This window comes from Tachypleus tridentatus, chromosome 2, assembly GCF_004210375.1.
Source record: "Tachypleus tridentatus isolate NWPU-2018 chromosome 2, ASM421037v1, whole genome shotgun sequence".
Classification (NCBI taxonomy): Eukaryota; Metazoa; Arthropoda; class Merostomata; order Xiphosura; family Limulidae; genus Tachypleus; species Tachypleus tridentatus.
This window is the reverse complement of record NC_134826.1, coordinates 105,701,186-105,718,178: the sequence shown is the minus strand read 5'-3', so window position 1 is coordinate 105,718,178 and position 16,993 is coordinate 105,701,186. Positions and strand designations below refer to the sequence as shown.

The 16,993-nt window shown below is 38.1% G+C and overlaps 1 protein-coding gene across 1 annotated transcript in view; it reads right to left on the bottom strand.

Annotated features, from left to right (window-relative positions):
* LOC143244774 (DNA oxidative demethylase ALKBH2-like) overlaps positions 1-16,993 on the bottom strand; it is a 47,322-nt gene that overhangs the window by 5,407 nt on the left and 24,922 nt on the right. The window contains exon 4 of the mRNA XM_076490069.1: positions 7,198-7,340. Within this exon, the coding sequence (XP_076346184.1) occupies positions 7,198-7,340 (143 nt within the window). The remainder of the gene's footprint in view (positions 1-7,197; positions 7,341-16,993) is intronic.

The following is a 16,993-nucleotide window of genomic DNA, read 5'->3' as shown; positions in this document are numbered from 1 at the left end:
GTCTCTCTCAAAATTATAGGAAAATGATCACTGCCTCATGGACTATTGTCAACCCTCCATGAAAAAATGAGAGAATAATGAAGGGGAGCAAACTGAGAGATAAATAGCAGTAAAGGACTGACTAGGTGCATGAAAATAAATAGAAGAACCTGAACTAAAAAGAGAAAGGTTGTGATCAGAGAGCAACCCCTTCTATCAATAACAGCACTTCCCCAGAGAGGATGATGTCCATTAATGTCACCCAGAATTAAAAAGGGAGACAGCAACTCTTCAATGAGAGCATCAAGGTCTGATTGATTATATATATGTCTCTCCAAGTGAGAGGTAGAGAGAACAAACAGTGATGGTATGACCCAAGGAAACACAGATGGCCACGGCATCCAAGAGTGTGTTGAGTGACAAAGATAGAGTGGGCACATGCTGATCAACCAACAGTGCCACCCCTCCATGCACTTGTCCATCACACAGCCTGTCATTTCTGTATAAGAAAACTGCCAAAAGGTGACTGTATCAGCAAGTTCATAAATGTTTCCTGTAAAAAATGACATACAGGATGGTAGGAAGCAATCAGTGTTTCAATGTCATCTAGATTAGAATGTAAACCTCGACAGTTCATTGTATCAAGGTGGGCATTTTTAATTACATGTAGGTGAATTGGGTGGAGAACCCTTCTGTTTACAACCACGTCTGTTTTCCTTACTGTCCTTATTCGACGGATTCCATGGATTCTGCCCTGGGTCGATTGGGCAGGTCTTTGTTGTTGGAAGGGGATTCCAGTGACTGAGGATGCGAACAAATGATTGTTTTGTATCTTGGGGTGGAAGAAAAAGATGTATCCGAGGAAAAGTCTGTACCCGGATCATAAAAATGTGGATCTTGGGGTTTGTTGGAATGTATGTAAGGGACAGAGATGGGTGTAGAAGTTGATTCATCAACTTTTTTAACCATGGAGGTCAAAACGCTTTTCATTTGTTTTGAAAACAATTCTCTTGGAGGCACAGAGAGATCTGTCTGCATCTCCCACTGTAGTTGTGAAATGAAGTGCAGCAGCATACGTCCGAAATGATGAGGCAGACAGCAATTTTCGAGACTCAGGATAAGTAGTTAAAAATCGTTTTCAGATGCTGCACCTCTTTTTCTTCCAACTATTTAGGGCAAGAATGAAAGTAGGATGGGCGAGAGCCATTGTGATTGACACAATGAGGGTCAGTTTCACACTCCTAAGCATCATGGTCCTTGCCACCACAACAGCACATGTCAGGGAACCATGACATGACGTCTTTGAGTGACTGAACCTCTGAAACTGGAAACATCGGAGAGAATTTGCAATGTATAGCCGTACCCTGCAATTACAATAACCTGCCTTGATGGTGGCAGGTAATGTAAATATCAGAACGAGGATATTGGCCAGCAATATAACTCTATCTTTGCACCTCACTTGAATGGAGAAACGAGCGAGAATCTGTGATTTAGGGATGTTCTTCAAATCCCTCTCAACAATAACTCCTCCTGATGAATTCAAAGTAGCATGAAGTGTAACCTCAATAGGTATATCTCCAATTGCCTTTGAATGCAAGAGGAGTTCACTGTGTTGAGATGTAGATGTTTTCATCAATATCTCATCAAAGCGAAGCTTTTTTATTGACTTTGGAGAGCCAGCAAGTGCCTCCAGTCTCTTCTGAATAAAAAGGGGGACATTTGCCATTAAGATTTCTCTGAAAGAGAATGTAGGATAAGAAAATGAGGTACAACAGATTGCTGCTCAGAAACTTCAAGATGTGGTCGTTTACCTATGGACTGCTTTTTCACTATTTTATCTAAATTTTTGTTTGGAGGATCCATAAGGAAAAAAGGAAATTTTGGTGCCCACTGACCTCACCCACCATGGAGCCCTATGAGGGGACACACTACAATGTCAAGCAAAAAACACTGCAGCAATGCCAGGGTTTCATGAACACTATACCCAAACACCAGCATCAGACACAATGTCCACAACACCTGCTGAGAACCTCCAACACTGGTACTTGGTTGACCCGAGCCCAAGTGGACCAGCCGACTGCCCCAAGGCAGCCTGTCTACAGGAATTCAAGGCCAAAATGGTGTATTAGGGTTGGACCCCTCAACCACCAAGATCCCCTCCTCCCCTTAACAGGTTGCCACACATGGCAAACACGTCGGTGGATGTTTAGATCTCAAAGGAGGTAAACTGAAAGAACAGAACCTTCCCTGGAAGGTCCCCTCACCACATACAGGAATCCACACCGAGGGGAGATGACAATGGGCTCCAGAGGTATACTGAGTGGCATATTCATAGAAAGCTGCAAATCAATCAGCATCACTACTCCTACATAAACCTGTCAGAAAACTTCCCTTTTCTGTATAGCATATTCTGCCAAATGGTGACAGTATCAGTAGTTTTTAACAAAGTATTCCATACAAAGATACATACAGGATGGTAAAAGCTAATCAATGCCTTTGAGTATTCTAAATTGATATGATAACCTCAAGAGTTCTACTGTGTCAGTTTGGCCATTTTCACTTGGAATTTTGAAGAGATTTAGATGAGCAACTCCTCTATTAAGATTTCTAACAACTCTTTTCATTTTTGTTACAAAATAATAACCTATCAACCATATTGGACACTGCACTAAAACAAAGGTGCAAATCTCCATTGGACATATAGGTATTTCAATAGATAACTTCACCCTGGGTAAAAATAAAATATATGGTGAGAGGAAAAAAAAAAGAGCATATATGGTGCAGATAAAGAGGGAGGAAATCAGTATTGAACCAACAAAAAGAACACCACATATTAAATTAAGGATGCAAAGGAAGAGATAAATAGAAGAATAGACTTAGAGAAAAAGGTAAAACCAGTGTCCTTGTTGAGGGCATCAAGTGCTAGGACCAAACAACGAGGAAAAGGGGACCAGAAAAAGAAATGTTTATGTTAACAGGAGTGGTAAAACCATTAATGAGAGGCATGTCCAATTGAGATTAAACCCAACAAACCCATGGAAAGAACCTTGTCCAGCTGAGAGAGATAATCTGTTGTTCAGGCACCCTGCTACGGGACAAGTTGTGGGACAAACCAAATGGGAATCAGCTCAAAATAGCAGGTCCAATGCATGGATGTAAAAAGTATTAACATGAGTATCCTGCTGATGGTTAATATAAGAAATAATTGAAATTGTTGGAGTGTATTATGACCAAACGAACTACCAAAAGAGGGAAGAAATAAGAACATGCCCAATAGATGGAGAAAAGTTCCAGGACATTGGTGTGAAGTGAACTTCCCCAGAGTATCAAGTAATCATACAGAAATCTCCCTCAGACAAACATATAACATCTGCAAAGAAATAAGATCTTATCTGGGATGTGGCAAGGGGATTCTCAATGTAGTATAGGCATGGTTAAGCCACCATGACAGGTCTTTAACAAAAAGAGAAGAAAGGCAAAGAAGTTGAGGACTATGAACCCACAAAGAGAGTCCACTGGTCCTGTAAATTCTACTGGAAGAGGCACATGTATGTGTGAATTAAATAAATGAGTGGGTCAAGGGAAGTTATAGTTCCTAAAAGCAAAAGAACCTCATGTGCAGGATGTAAAAGAGAAATCAAAACCTTTTGAAAAGATATTCCATTATTTCAAGGCAAAGTGGTGAAGGCTGAGTTTTACTGAGATTGTTGGAAGACACACTAAAATGTACCAAATATATGGTGAGCATGAGGTAAAAGTGGAAGGCTTTAAAAAGCAGCCCTGCTGATCAACTTCATGTAAATGAATGCAGATGTGAGTGAAGGAACCTCCCAAGAAGGGGTAAAGAGAAAACAATCATCTAATTAATAATGAAACCTTAACCTCAATGCATGAAAAAATGTACTTACCTTTCTCAAAGATGATATTTGGCTTAAAGAATAGTAGCTGCAGGGAGTTGAATTTTGTCAAGATAAAAAACAATAAAGTCATCAGGAGCAAAATGCAATGTTAAAGTAAAGAGCCTGGACTTGGAAGATCTAATCTCTATGAACAAAATAAAGAGAATATCTGAAGTAAAGCACAACTGGAAAGTGTAGAAAGGTAGAAAATACATAAACTTTGATCTTCCATAGTTTGGGTGAAAAAAACACCAGAGAAAATAAATGCTCCATACAGAACCATAAAGGTGGAAAGAACATGCTTGGGAGACAACAGGTAAATAACCAGACACAAGCCTAAAGTCTTCATAGTGTGCAAAAAAAAAAAGAAAAAAGAAAAAAAGATTAATAACCAGGTGTGTAAGGGAAAATACCCTCTTGATGACATTTTTTGACTAGAAGATATGAGACCACATCCTCAAGGGCAGAAGAAAAAAAAGGGAAGGTAAATAAAAGTGGAAAGGCAGTCTTTGGCTAAAAACCTAAATAACCCATCCATCAGATGAAAACAGAGACTAAAGGCTGATAAAGAGAGAGGTGGACTCTTACAGGGTCGAACCCAAAAAAGTAGTCACTAATGAGATGAGTGATGACCCTGACATTTAGAAGTGGGAGAATGAGAAGTAGCTGAAAAACTGGAATTGAAAGAGGGGAGACGTGGATTCATTAGGTATAAGAACAGAATGGAAAGATGAGAATCTACAACACACAATGAGGGATGATGCAAGACCTCCTCAGCCCATATTTTTGGTGAATCTGAAACATCTTTAATAACCTCTTAATGAAGAAATGAAGCCTGACAAAGATCACAGAGATAAGTATGAGGAGGGCATAAATTGGCTAGAAAAGCATCCTGTTCCAATATGTCTCAACATTAGAAAAATCATGTAATGTGGAATAGAGCAGAAGTGTGGACCAATGTGTAAAATTGAGATAAACTTCTTGGATATGAGGAAGTAATTCAGACATAAAGTTAAGTGACAAGATGTAATACAGGAATGTGTATGAAAAATGAAGGCACCAACACTTGGCAGTAAAAAGAAAGGAAGATAGAAGAAAAAACAGATTAAGGAAAAAAAAAAGATTGGGAATTAAAGAACAGAAACAAATAATGGCTGTAAACTACTAAACAAGGTAAATAGATGAGACATCTTAGTATGGGTGTGTAATTGCTCAAAAAATGAGTCTGCAAGGATTCTAATATCAGGTGAAGGAGAGATGATAAAGTAATTCTGAACATAAGTTTCATGTTAGACATGGGAAGAGTCTAAAGACAAAGTGAAGGAAAAAAAAAAAAAAGATACTAACAAAATCATGTCAAGGAAGAGATTACAAGAGTGAGAACTGTGCCTAGAAGAAACTGTGGTGAAAAAAATAGCAGTCAAATTATCATCATTCTGATCATTTTCAAACTGGGAAGAAGGAATGTTAGTCAAATGGATGGGAAGAGGAGGCCCAATATTCATGGAGGAACCCAAAACACACTGAACAATATCTGTCACATAACCTACAGACAATGATCGCCCAGTTGCCACAACAGATGCAGGCCCTGTGTTAAGAATGTTGTCACTATCATGGGATGAAGCAGACATTACTGACACATGGGAATTCATAATGGCAGAAAATGCCATTAGGATTTTACTTTAATTTAGAAGTTAAAAAAACGTTGGTTATGTGAATCATGAGCAGTAACCAAAAATGTGAGAATTACTTTAATGTTAGTGGCAAGCAAATCTCTAAGAAAGATGCATGAAGGGTCATGCTATTCTATGCAAAGAGATGAGGTATTGTCTTGGAATATGACTGATTTACTAATCTTTTCACAGAGATCAATAAACTCTGCAAGAGATAGCTGTTTATGCTATAACTGTGGCAATAGAAAAGAGCATAACAGTGTATCTCTGCTTTGAAAATGTTATTACCTTGCAGTTTGCAATCTAGACACTCAAAGATATCTTGTAGTAGCTCTTCAATCTAACCCATTATGACACTCATTACTTTTGTTACCTTTGACATAGGAACACACAAACTACTGACAGCTGAAGCAAAGAAAAGAGTTAGGAGTTATAAGGCCAAACTTGTATTTTAATCTGTTTGCTACCATGTGCCCTACCAGTGGGTCTCACCTAACTTTTAGTTATGGACTGTGTGACACAATGGTGGATCACATAAAATTATGTTTCAAAGCCAAATTTCTCTTCTGGCATATGAACTTGGGACATTGTGACGGCTTCTTGACACCTCTTGAATGTTTATTTATACTAGTGACAGCAAACATGTTAAATAACTTGCTTTTTCATCAGTCAGTAAGATCAGTCTACTCTGTTCAAATATTACATACTTACAAATGGTGATTTGCCTGATCTGATACCTCTTGACTAGACAGTTCAATAAGAATCTTAAATTCTTGAAGTGTTCAAAAGCTCTCTATCTCAATGATGAATCTTCTCAAATAATTCAAAATAATGTGCAGAGTTACCTTAAAGGGTTTTTCTACAATGGTTTTTGATTTAAAGATAAGATCTCTTCCCTATGGTCATGATGTTTCAGCCAACAAGATCCTAGATCATAACTTCTTGAATTACCTTAGAAAGCTGGAAAGCCCATCTAACCCCTTTCTGTACGAAAAAGAGAAATATCTTCTTAATAATGTTTCTTATAAATAATGAAATATCAGGAAATGAATTAAAGGGACAGAAAGTAACAACTGTGAATTTGCAGAGTCACTGGTATATGGTCACTTGATGTGTAATCTGTTGTTATGATTTTGATAATTAATAAATAAAAGAGAGAACACTTTGTCATATTCTCTTCACATTGAAGACAGTATACCAGCATCAGGGTTTTGTGGGCACTATATATGAGAACCAGTATGGACACATCACCTAAGAGTATCCAGTACTGGCACTTAATTGACTATAGACTCAGATAATGAAGTAGATGATCCTGAGGGGCTACATCAAATCTCCAATATACATAAAATAAAAAATAGTGTATTGCAGCATCCCAGGTAGCACTTAACTATTATCATCTCCTTCCCACCCCTTTATAGGTTGCCATCCAAAACAGCAAACATATGGGTAAATATTTGTATCTCAGAGAAGGTAAGCTGCACAGGCAAGTCCTTCCCTAAGAAGTCTTTTCATTATTTACAGAAATCCACATCAAAGGGAATCTTACTGTTCTTGAAATGATAAAACAATAATTTTGGTATTTACTTATTTTAGAAACTGTATAAATTTATTTGTTCAGAAGAAACCCACAATAAAAATATTTTCACCTGTTGACCAACACAAAATTATAAGTTTGATCAGTTAGCTTGGTTACAATATCTCTTAGTTCCAGCATTAATGGTGTCCATGGTAATGCTGGAATGGAATTGCCAGAGAATGTATAAGACAATCCAGGGTCTCCATAGCATACCTAAACAGAGAAGGGATTAACAGTTTAGCATGATAACAATTTAACAAAACATCACAATAAGACTGTTCTTTCTTGAACAAACTAGATAACAAAATAAAACTTATCATGTTATGTTAGAATAAACATCATATGCAAAACATCACAATAAAATTATTCATGCTCTGCCAAACTGGACAAGACTCAAAAAATAACAATTAGATTGTCCACACCCTGTCAGACTGGAAGACCTATGCTACTAATCAAAATATGATTGTTCATGCTCTGCCAAACTGATACTGAAACTGTTTGTGCCAGACTAAGCACCACATGATATTTAGCAAGTGACTAATATTTTCACAGAGAATTTGTTTCTTGTATATCTAGCTAAAAAATGAGCTCTGGTATTGAAAGAAAAACCTCTTTGGCAACACATGTGGAAACATTAACAAAAATTTGATTAAAAATATTATTTGTATAATGTTTAGGCTATGCTAAACACTACACCAAACATCCATTACAAAGGTTTTTGAAGAGTATGTAGAATTAATGCTACCAAATGATTATCCAGAAGATAAGCTTTTTAATTATGTTATTTTTCTCTCATCAACAAATTATAAATTATGAGACAAAAAAAATGTCTACTATAATATTCTTGTCAAAATGTACAATTTTTGGTAATGAGAGAGAAGAAAAAAAATGATCAGTCTTACTATGATGAAATGTTACATAAACAAACAAGTAAAAAGACCATGCTACACCTGCCTATTCATTATACACAGAAGTTATGTTTATCTTTTTGAAGCTTCCAAATTTCATTTGTTATAATTTTAATTTTCCTACACTGAAAATGTATTTCCATTATATATTTACCACTACTCACTAATATCTTTTCTCATTCAATGGTATCTACTATATGCATAATTTTTATCACCATTTGCCTTAATACTCTCAAATACTTCCATGTACAGTTGCACTGTGGCATGCAAGTATGTAACAGTCCTCTAACAATAGGATGCAATACATACTCCTGCACAGCTGATTCTCTCTATATACTGCAGAATCCAATATTCACTTCAAGATTAGGCAAAATGAAGCACAATATGTGGGGAGAGGATAAATGGGAAGTTTGCGAAGTGGTTTCTATGAGAAATACATTTTCACTGTAGGAAAATTATAACTTCAAATATGATACCTTACCTCTACTCACATAATAGCTAGAATTTTACACTGAACTGATGAAAGGATAAGTGTAAGATTTACCTAGATGAGCACCATTTGGAATTCACCTGAACAGTGTGAAACTTTAATACAGAGGGACACACCCATAGGAGACTACACCACATTTGTACCAGGTATACTCTTCTCCTCTTCTGAAGATACATGTTACTAAATTGTCAAAATAGATGCATATTCAATGCATAAGTGGATACATCAAATGGTTGTGGCTAGTGTAAATCAGTCACCAATGGATATATATCATCTTGTCTGCAGTAAGAAGTTCCCTACCATTTTAAACCTCAAAACTAGGAAGCAGAAGAGAAAAAGCTTCTGTACCAGTCTTCAAGGAAGGTACAAACAACTGGAGAGAAAAACCCATAGAAGGGTGATAGCAATCTGACAACAAGCCATGAAGACCCAGAAGAGAAGAATAGGCAAAGGAAAGGAAAAAAGATTGCAAGATACAAGCACAGGGTTAGGCAAAGGCTGCAAAAAAAAAAAAAAAAAAAAAGAGATAATGGAGAAAAAAGAGGAGTGTTGACAAACAGTCTCCATCCTGGACTTTAAGGAGTCAGGAAGGTTTATAAAGGTGAACTGGCATAAACACAGATCCAGTTGAATGTGACACAAATAAGTAGTGGACAGGCATATACAAGTTAAAAGTGCATCCCTACCCAGGGGATTCCAATAACAGAGAAACCAAACATAGAAAACAGGAGAAGAATCCACTAAAAATCCCTCATGAGAAGGGTGAATAGCTTCAGAAAGGAAATTGATATAAGAGAGTTAATTCAGGAGGGTGGTGAAGGTCAAATGAAACATGAAAATTGGGCCTGGGTCACACTCCAACACTTAAATCAAATACTCTTAAATTTTGTGAATCTAAAAAAGAAAATTTCAAATGTTGATACACTAATGCATAGAAATCAGATGTGTGAAAGGAATGAAGCATACTGAACCCAGAATATAATGGTAGAGAAACTAATCAGAATGGATCTTGATATATAGTGAGGGTGGAAAAACAACATAATCCAAGGAAGAAGCAACATGCAGGAGGGAAGGAGAAGTATAATAAGACACAAGAGCTACAGATAAAGCATAAACCATCTGTGGCACCACATCAAGGAAGCTGGAAGACAATCTGGAAACATCAATAAGTGTTACTTGGGATCACATGGCTAAAGGAGGAGGTGGGAACATGCTATCCAAGTCCTTGTCATCCTGGCCATGTTCCCAAAGAAATAGTATGTCTGTTTTTGAGTAAATAAACACAATAGCCTTCCTGATGAATTTCAACTTACAATTAACTAAGACCAAAATCTTCTCATCAGTAAAAAGTAAAGCCAGAAGCCTGAAAAACTATAGATTGAAATTAAGCAGCAATAGTAACAACAGTAATGACTGTTGTAACTTGAAACTGTAAATTCATAATTGCAACCACAAAAAAAAACTGTCAGGTCAACCTAGAGTATCAAGTTAATGTAGATAAGAAAAATTAATAAACTGGAAACAACAAAGTTAGTTGTTTCACAAATTCTTTGAAAATTAAAAAGAAAAAAAAATTGAAGAAAACAAACACAAATTTAAAATACACACTGCAGCCTCATATGCCAAATGAAGAAGTGAAGAATAGGTTCTGCTGTATAGAGCAGGGATGGACAATTTATTTTTCATAATGGCCACAACTGTAGCTAATGAAAACAATATTGGCCACACTATTCAAAAAAAAAAAAAAGAAACTGAAATATGTTAGTTTTATCAAAATAATTGCATTTCAATCAACCTTCAATGTGAAAATTGATGGGATTTTCGTTAACATGTTTCGTGAAATTTGGCTTAATATCTATGCTCAATGAGCATCCTAGCTCTGCCTCTAAATTTATGTCAGTAAGCCAAGATCTGTATCTAAATTTAAGAAAATCTAGCATAGAAAATGTTGACTCACACACCCATGCACACTTGATGATAAATATCTAAACCAGACTAACGTTACAAAATGAGTGGAGCTTGTGGCAGTGATGAAGTGCTTGACATTAGCAATGATGCGAGGCAGTGCAATTGCTGATTGCCAAATTTGCAATAAAAAATAAATGATGGAATAAGTTGATTCCTAAACTTGAGCTGGCCACAATGTGCTATCCACAAGCCACTGAGTTGCTCACCCCTGGTATATAGGGAGTCAGCTGTGCCAGAAGAGCGTGTCACACTACTACTCACAGAAGGCTGTTGTATGCTTATTTGCAAGCTACAGTGCATCTATACCTCATATAAACAAATGTGGAGAGTTAAAAGTGTAAGGTTACAGGAGAGAAAAATGTGAACATGCAGAGGGCAGCAATGAATGAGTACTTGTGAATGTGTATTTTATTCCAAAGCCTCATTAGACTCTCTGTTGTGTCCACCGAGGGAAGCAGAACCCCCAGTTTTAGCATTCTAGATCCATACATTTGCTGCGACCTCACAATGAGATCATTAAATGAAAATTATATGAGAAGAGGTAAAGTATCACATCAGAAAACGTTTTTCCTCAACAAAAATGATAAAATTCTACCAGTATCTAAGTTATTGTGATGGTTATTACCACATGCAATCATCTAATCCTAATTACTAATCAGTTACTTTTTCTCTCTATCATACACCAAGTAGTTGACAGCATAGTTTTTTGGTGTTAATCTCTTGCCATCTTTAGAAAAGACCTTAATACAACTTTATATGATGACAGAAATTGATTCAATCCTAGATTTTTCTATAAAGGCAGGTGTGTTCTCCACTCATTCTACTTCTAACGTACTTCGACTCAAATCAACTAACTATTTGGATTCTTTCATTAGGAGTGTCAGATTTCCAGGCTTGTCACATACTTTGTTATCAGTTAAGTAGATGTACAAAGCTTTTTTTCTTGTCTGTGTGTGGTTCCTGTTTCACTATTTTAGTATTAATCAATTTATTGTATTGTATTAACTGGTATGATTGGGTATTGCAGATAGATTAGCATCACAGAGTTTTGAATGTATATTACATTTTTTGTTAGACTGTTTCTGCAGTGTACTGGAACCTAGATTCATAACAGATATTTTTTTATCTCCTTTTGGGCTTTTCAATACATTTATGGGTGGGTAAGTAGTTGCTTTCAAATAAACATAATAGTGAAAAAATAATAATTACACATAGGTGATCAAACAGGCTCTTAACCATAACTGAAATTTCATTAACACACCCTTACTGTATCTAAATATTTGAATAGAAATCAAGTCCAGTTGAATCTTTAATGTTACCTAAAGCTGGATACAAGTGATCACCGAAACATAAACACGATTGATTGATTGACTGATTGATTTAGTGTTTTATGGCTCAAAGCAGCTAGGCTATCTGTGCCAAATGTCCAGTAAAATGGTAAAAATAAATTAAATGTAGTAAAATACATAAAAGGGAATGAAGGTAAAACAAAACATCATTGAAAAACAGAAAAAGCATAAAATCAATGTTGACACCTAGTCTACAATGTTAAGAGACAAAGCAGAGTAAGTAAAGTTGTAAAGGACTTTCTCTAGCAAAATGGTAATGATCATAACCCACCAGGAAGACTAACAGATAAGTACAAGAACCACTGTCAGTCACCTGAAGTTGGCCTTTCCAGTCCTGGTTCCAGGTTATGTTGTCATAACAGCCATTATCAAAAGGTAAAATAAGAAAAGTGTTAAAAGACATACAGCAAAATCATAATAAAAATTAGCCAAATGTCCTGTAAAAAAGGTAAAGTAAAGTAAATATAGTAAAATTCGTAAAAGGAAACAAAGGCATAAACAAAACAGCAATTAAAACAAAATGGCATAAAACCAATGTTGACATCCAGTCTACAAAATTGTAAAGGACTTCCTGTAGCAGAATGGTAATGATCATAACCCGCCAGGAAGACTAACAGATAAGTACAAGAACCACCATCAGTCACCTGAAGTTGGTCTTTCCAGTCCTGGTTCTGGGTTATGTGTCATTATGGCCAGTACTAAAAGGTAAAGTAATAAAAGTGTTAAATGACATGCAGCAAAAGTGTAATAACAACTCGCCAGGACAACTAACGGGTAGTTCAAACAGCAGCGTTAGTCACCTGAAGTTGGGCTTTCCAGTCCTGGTGTCGAGTTATTTAATGTTCTGGCCATTTTACAATGTCAAATCGAACTAGAGAGATTGAGACTCTGAAAAGAGAACCACAATTAAAATGGTGTAATGAATAAATATCAAACACTTAAATGAGGTTAAAAAGATTATTGGCCATTAAAAAACTAAAAACTTTTATCAAGGTGGACAGTGTCACCATCACCAATAATACTGTCCAATGTTACAGACAAACCCTGGGACAGAACATGTTTAAAACAGTGCCGTCGTTGAGAGTCGTAACGATGGCAGCAAAGTAAAATGTGGCTTACAGTGATTTGAGTGCTACACAAACTACACACTGGTGCATCAGTTCCAGATAAAAGAAAACGATGAGTTAAAAAAACTGTGACCAATGCATAGTCTAGTTAAAACAACTTCCTCCTTCCAAACCTTAAGGAAGCTAGACGACCAAAGCTCAATATAGGGTTTTATTTGAAAAAGCTTGTTGTCCCGTTGCTCACTCCAAGTGGACTGTCAGCTGACACGAAGCCGAGCCTTGAATACAGGACCATAGTCCATGTACAGAATAGGCACAGTGGAGATAGTGCCAGAGCAGATATATTTAGCTGCCATGTCTGCAAGTGCATTCCCATGAATACCAACGTGACTTGGTATCCAGAAATACTGGATAAAAGTAGATGTCAATGAGAAATGGGCCAGTTGGTTTTGAATATCAGTGAGAACAGGGTGTGAGCCAACGTAAAGTGATTCCAAGGCCAGCAGAGAACAAAGGGAGTCAGTATAAATAGTGCAGTCAAAGTACTGCTCAGCTTCAATATGATCCAGGGCAAGAGATATGGCATACAGTTCAGCAGTGAACACAGAAGCTGTAGAGGGGATTCTGCACACAACCACCGAACCGCAACAAACCATGGCAGAGCCCACAAAGTCACCTGATTTTGAACCATCCATATAAATTGGAATAGAAATGTTGTTTGAAAGATGTTCAGTAAATAAAAGACAGTACTTCCAATTAGGAGTATCTGCCTTTTTCAGATGACTTAAAGGTCACATTTGGGGGCTGTAATAAGCCATGAAGGGATGGGCTGACCAGTGGATTCTGCAACGTTTTCCAAGGACAGACCCAATTCATCCAATTGTGCCTGGATGTGAAGGCCAAAAGGAGCAATGGCAGATCATCTATTTTGAAAAAGTAAGGCCCACTGAGGAAGGAAAACACATCCCTAAGTGGGATGCTTTGGTATGGAGTGAAGTTTTGAAGAATACAGTAAAGACAGTTGCAAACAGCGAAGGTGCAGAGAAGGTTCGTGAGATTCCACATATAAGCTCTGAACTGGGGAGGTGTGGAAAGCCCCAGTGCAGAGTCTAAGTCCTTGATGATGAATGGGATCCAGCATCTTTAAGGCCGAGGGTCTGGCATAGCCATAGACCATTGATCTATAGTCGAGTTTTGAATGAATAAGAGCACAATATATCTTCAACATAGAACATTGATCCACTCCCCAACTGGCAGTAGAGAGGACATGGAGGATGTTCAGTGCTCTTGTGCATTTGACCAATAGCTGCTTTAAGTGTGGTATAAAGGTCAGCTTACAGTCAAAATTAAGCCCCAAGAACTTGGTTTCAGGGACCACTGGCAGCGAAACTTTACCGATACGTAGTTCAGGATCAGGGTGGATACCCCGTTGGCGGCAAAAGTGCATGCAAACGGTTTTAGAGAGAGAAAAATTAAAGCCGTTCGCCGTAGTTCACTTCAGTACACGACTGAGAGCTGTTTGTAGTTGCCGCTTAATACATCTCATGTTCAACGACTGACATGAGATGCGAAAGTTGTCAACAAAGAGCCCATTTGCAACGGTGAGTGGGAGTTGTTCAGTGATGGCATTTATCTTTATACTGAAAAGTGTGACACTCAAAACACAGCCCTGAGGAACCCCAAGTTCCTGTACAAAGTAATGGGAAAGTCTTGAACCCACATGAACTTGGAATCTCCTGTCCATTAAAAATTTTTTAATAAACATGAGTAAATGGCCACGTAACCCATATATATGGAGGTCTCGCAAAATGCCATACCTCCATGTTGTGTCATAAGCCTTCTCAATGTCAAAGCATATTGAAACAAGATGTTGGCATTTGAGAAAGGCTTCTCTGATTGATGTTTCAAGTTGAATTAGGTGGTCCATGGTGGAGTGCTGTCATCGAACCCACACTGGGTGGATGAGAGCAGGTTGTTTGATTTAAGAAGCCAAACAAGACAAGCATTAACCATCCTCTCTGGTGTTATCATCAGGTCCAAGCAATTTGACGGTACTTTGAAGGAATCTTGAGATCCTTCCCAGGTTTAGAGACAAATAAGATAATAGCCTGGCACCAGGCATCAGGAAAAACATTCTCCTGCCAAATCTAGTTAAAACCAATCAGAAAAATATCAAGAGAAGCAGGAGATAGATGGTGCAGCATGTCATAGTGTACATAATCAGGTCCAACCGATGTACTGCCATTTTCAGTTCCATCAGGGTAAAGGGACAATTATAGTCAAAAACACAGTCAGTACGAAAGGAAAGAGGTGAATGCTCTGCCCGAGTCTTGATGGCCAAGAAGGTGGAGGAACAAGCAGAAGTGCTAGATACCTGGCAAAAGCTTTCACCTAGAGTATCAGCGATGCTCCGGACATCAGCTGCCTCTTGGCCATCAGAAAGTAAGATGGAGAGGGGAACAGAGTTGTAGTGCCCACTGACCTTTCAAATCCTGTCCCATATGACCTTGGAACTTGTGGTAGAAGATATGCTTGTTGTGAACTTAATCCAAGATTCCTTCTGGCTTTGATGTCTTACCCACTGAGTATGTGCATGGGACTTATGGAAAGCGATGCTGTTCGAAAGTGTGGGATATCTAAGGAAAGTATCCCAGGCCCATTTTTGAGCCTTCCTTGCCAAGTGGCAAGCAGGATTCCACCACGGACGAGGATATCGTGGAAAACATGTTGAGGTGTAAGGAATACACTGAGCAGCTGCTTGTATAATACAGTCAGTTACTGCTACCACACAGTTGTCTAATGATGGCTGATTCACGATGGCAGGATCAAGTTCTGCGAGAGCAGTGAAAGTGGACCAGTCTGCCTGATCCAGCTTCCACCAGGGCACGCGGGTAGGGCGGCATCAACCACAGCTAGTCTCTCTCAAAAGTATAGGAAAATGATCGCTGCCTAGTGGATTATTGTCAACCCTCCATGACAAATGGGAAAATAATGAAGGGGAGCAAACCGAGAAATCAATAGCAGTAAAGGACTGACTAGGTGTGTGAAAATAAATGAAAGAACCAGCATTGAAAAAGAGAAAGATTGTGATCAGAGAGCATACGCTCTACAGAGCAACCCCTCCTATCAATAACAGCACTTCCCCAGAGGGGATGATGTCCATTAAAGTCCCCCAGGATTAGAAATGGAGATGGCAACTGCTGTTTGATCATATGTCTCTCCAGGGGACAGGTAGAGAGAACAAACAGTGATGGTATGACCCAAGGAAACACAAATGGATACGGCCTCCAATGGTGTGTTGAATGACAAAGACAGGGTGGGCACATGCTGATCAACCAATAGTGCCACTCCTCCATGTACTCGTCCATCACACAGCCTGTCATTTCTGTACAGATAAAACTGCAAAATGGTGACTGTATCAGCAGCTTTTAGAAATGTTTCTTGTCAGGAAAGACATACAGGGTGGTAGGAAGCAATCAGTGTTTTGATATCATCCAGATTGGAACGTAAACCTCAACAGTTCCATTGTATCGAGGTGGCCATTTTTAATGATGGGTAGGCGAAGTGGTTGGAAAACCCTTCTGTTTATGACCACATCTTTTTTCCTTACTGTCCTTATTCGGAGGAGGTCTATTGACCTCCATGAATCCTGCCCTGGGTCGATTGGGCAGGTCTTTGTTGTTGGAAGGGATTCCAGTGACTGAGGATGTGAACAAATGATTGTTTTGCATCGTGGGGTTGGAGAAAAAGATGTATCAGAAGAAATGCCTGTATTTGAAACTGAAGGATGTGGATCTTGAGATTTGTTGGACTGTATGGGAGGAACAGAGATGGGTGTAGAAGTTGATTTATCAACATTTTTAACCATGGAGGTCAAAAGGCTTTTCATTTGTTTTGAAAACAATTTTCTTGGAGGTACAGAGATCTGTCTGCACTCCCACTGTAGTTGTGAAATGAAGTGCAGCAGCATATGTCCGAGATGGAGTGGAAGACAGCAATTTCTGAGCCTCAAAATAACTAATGTTATGGGTCGTTTTCAAATGCTGCACCTCTTTTTCCTCCAACCATTTTGGGCAAGAATGAA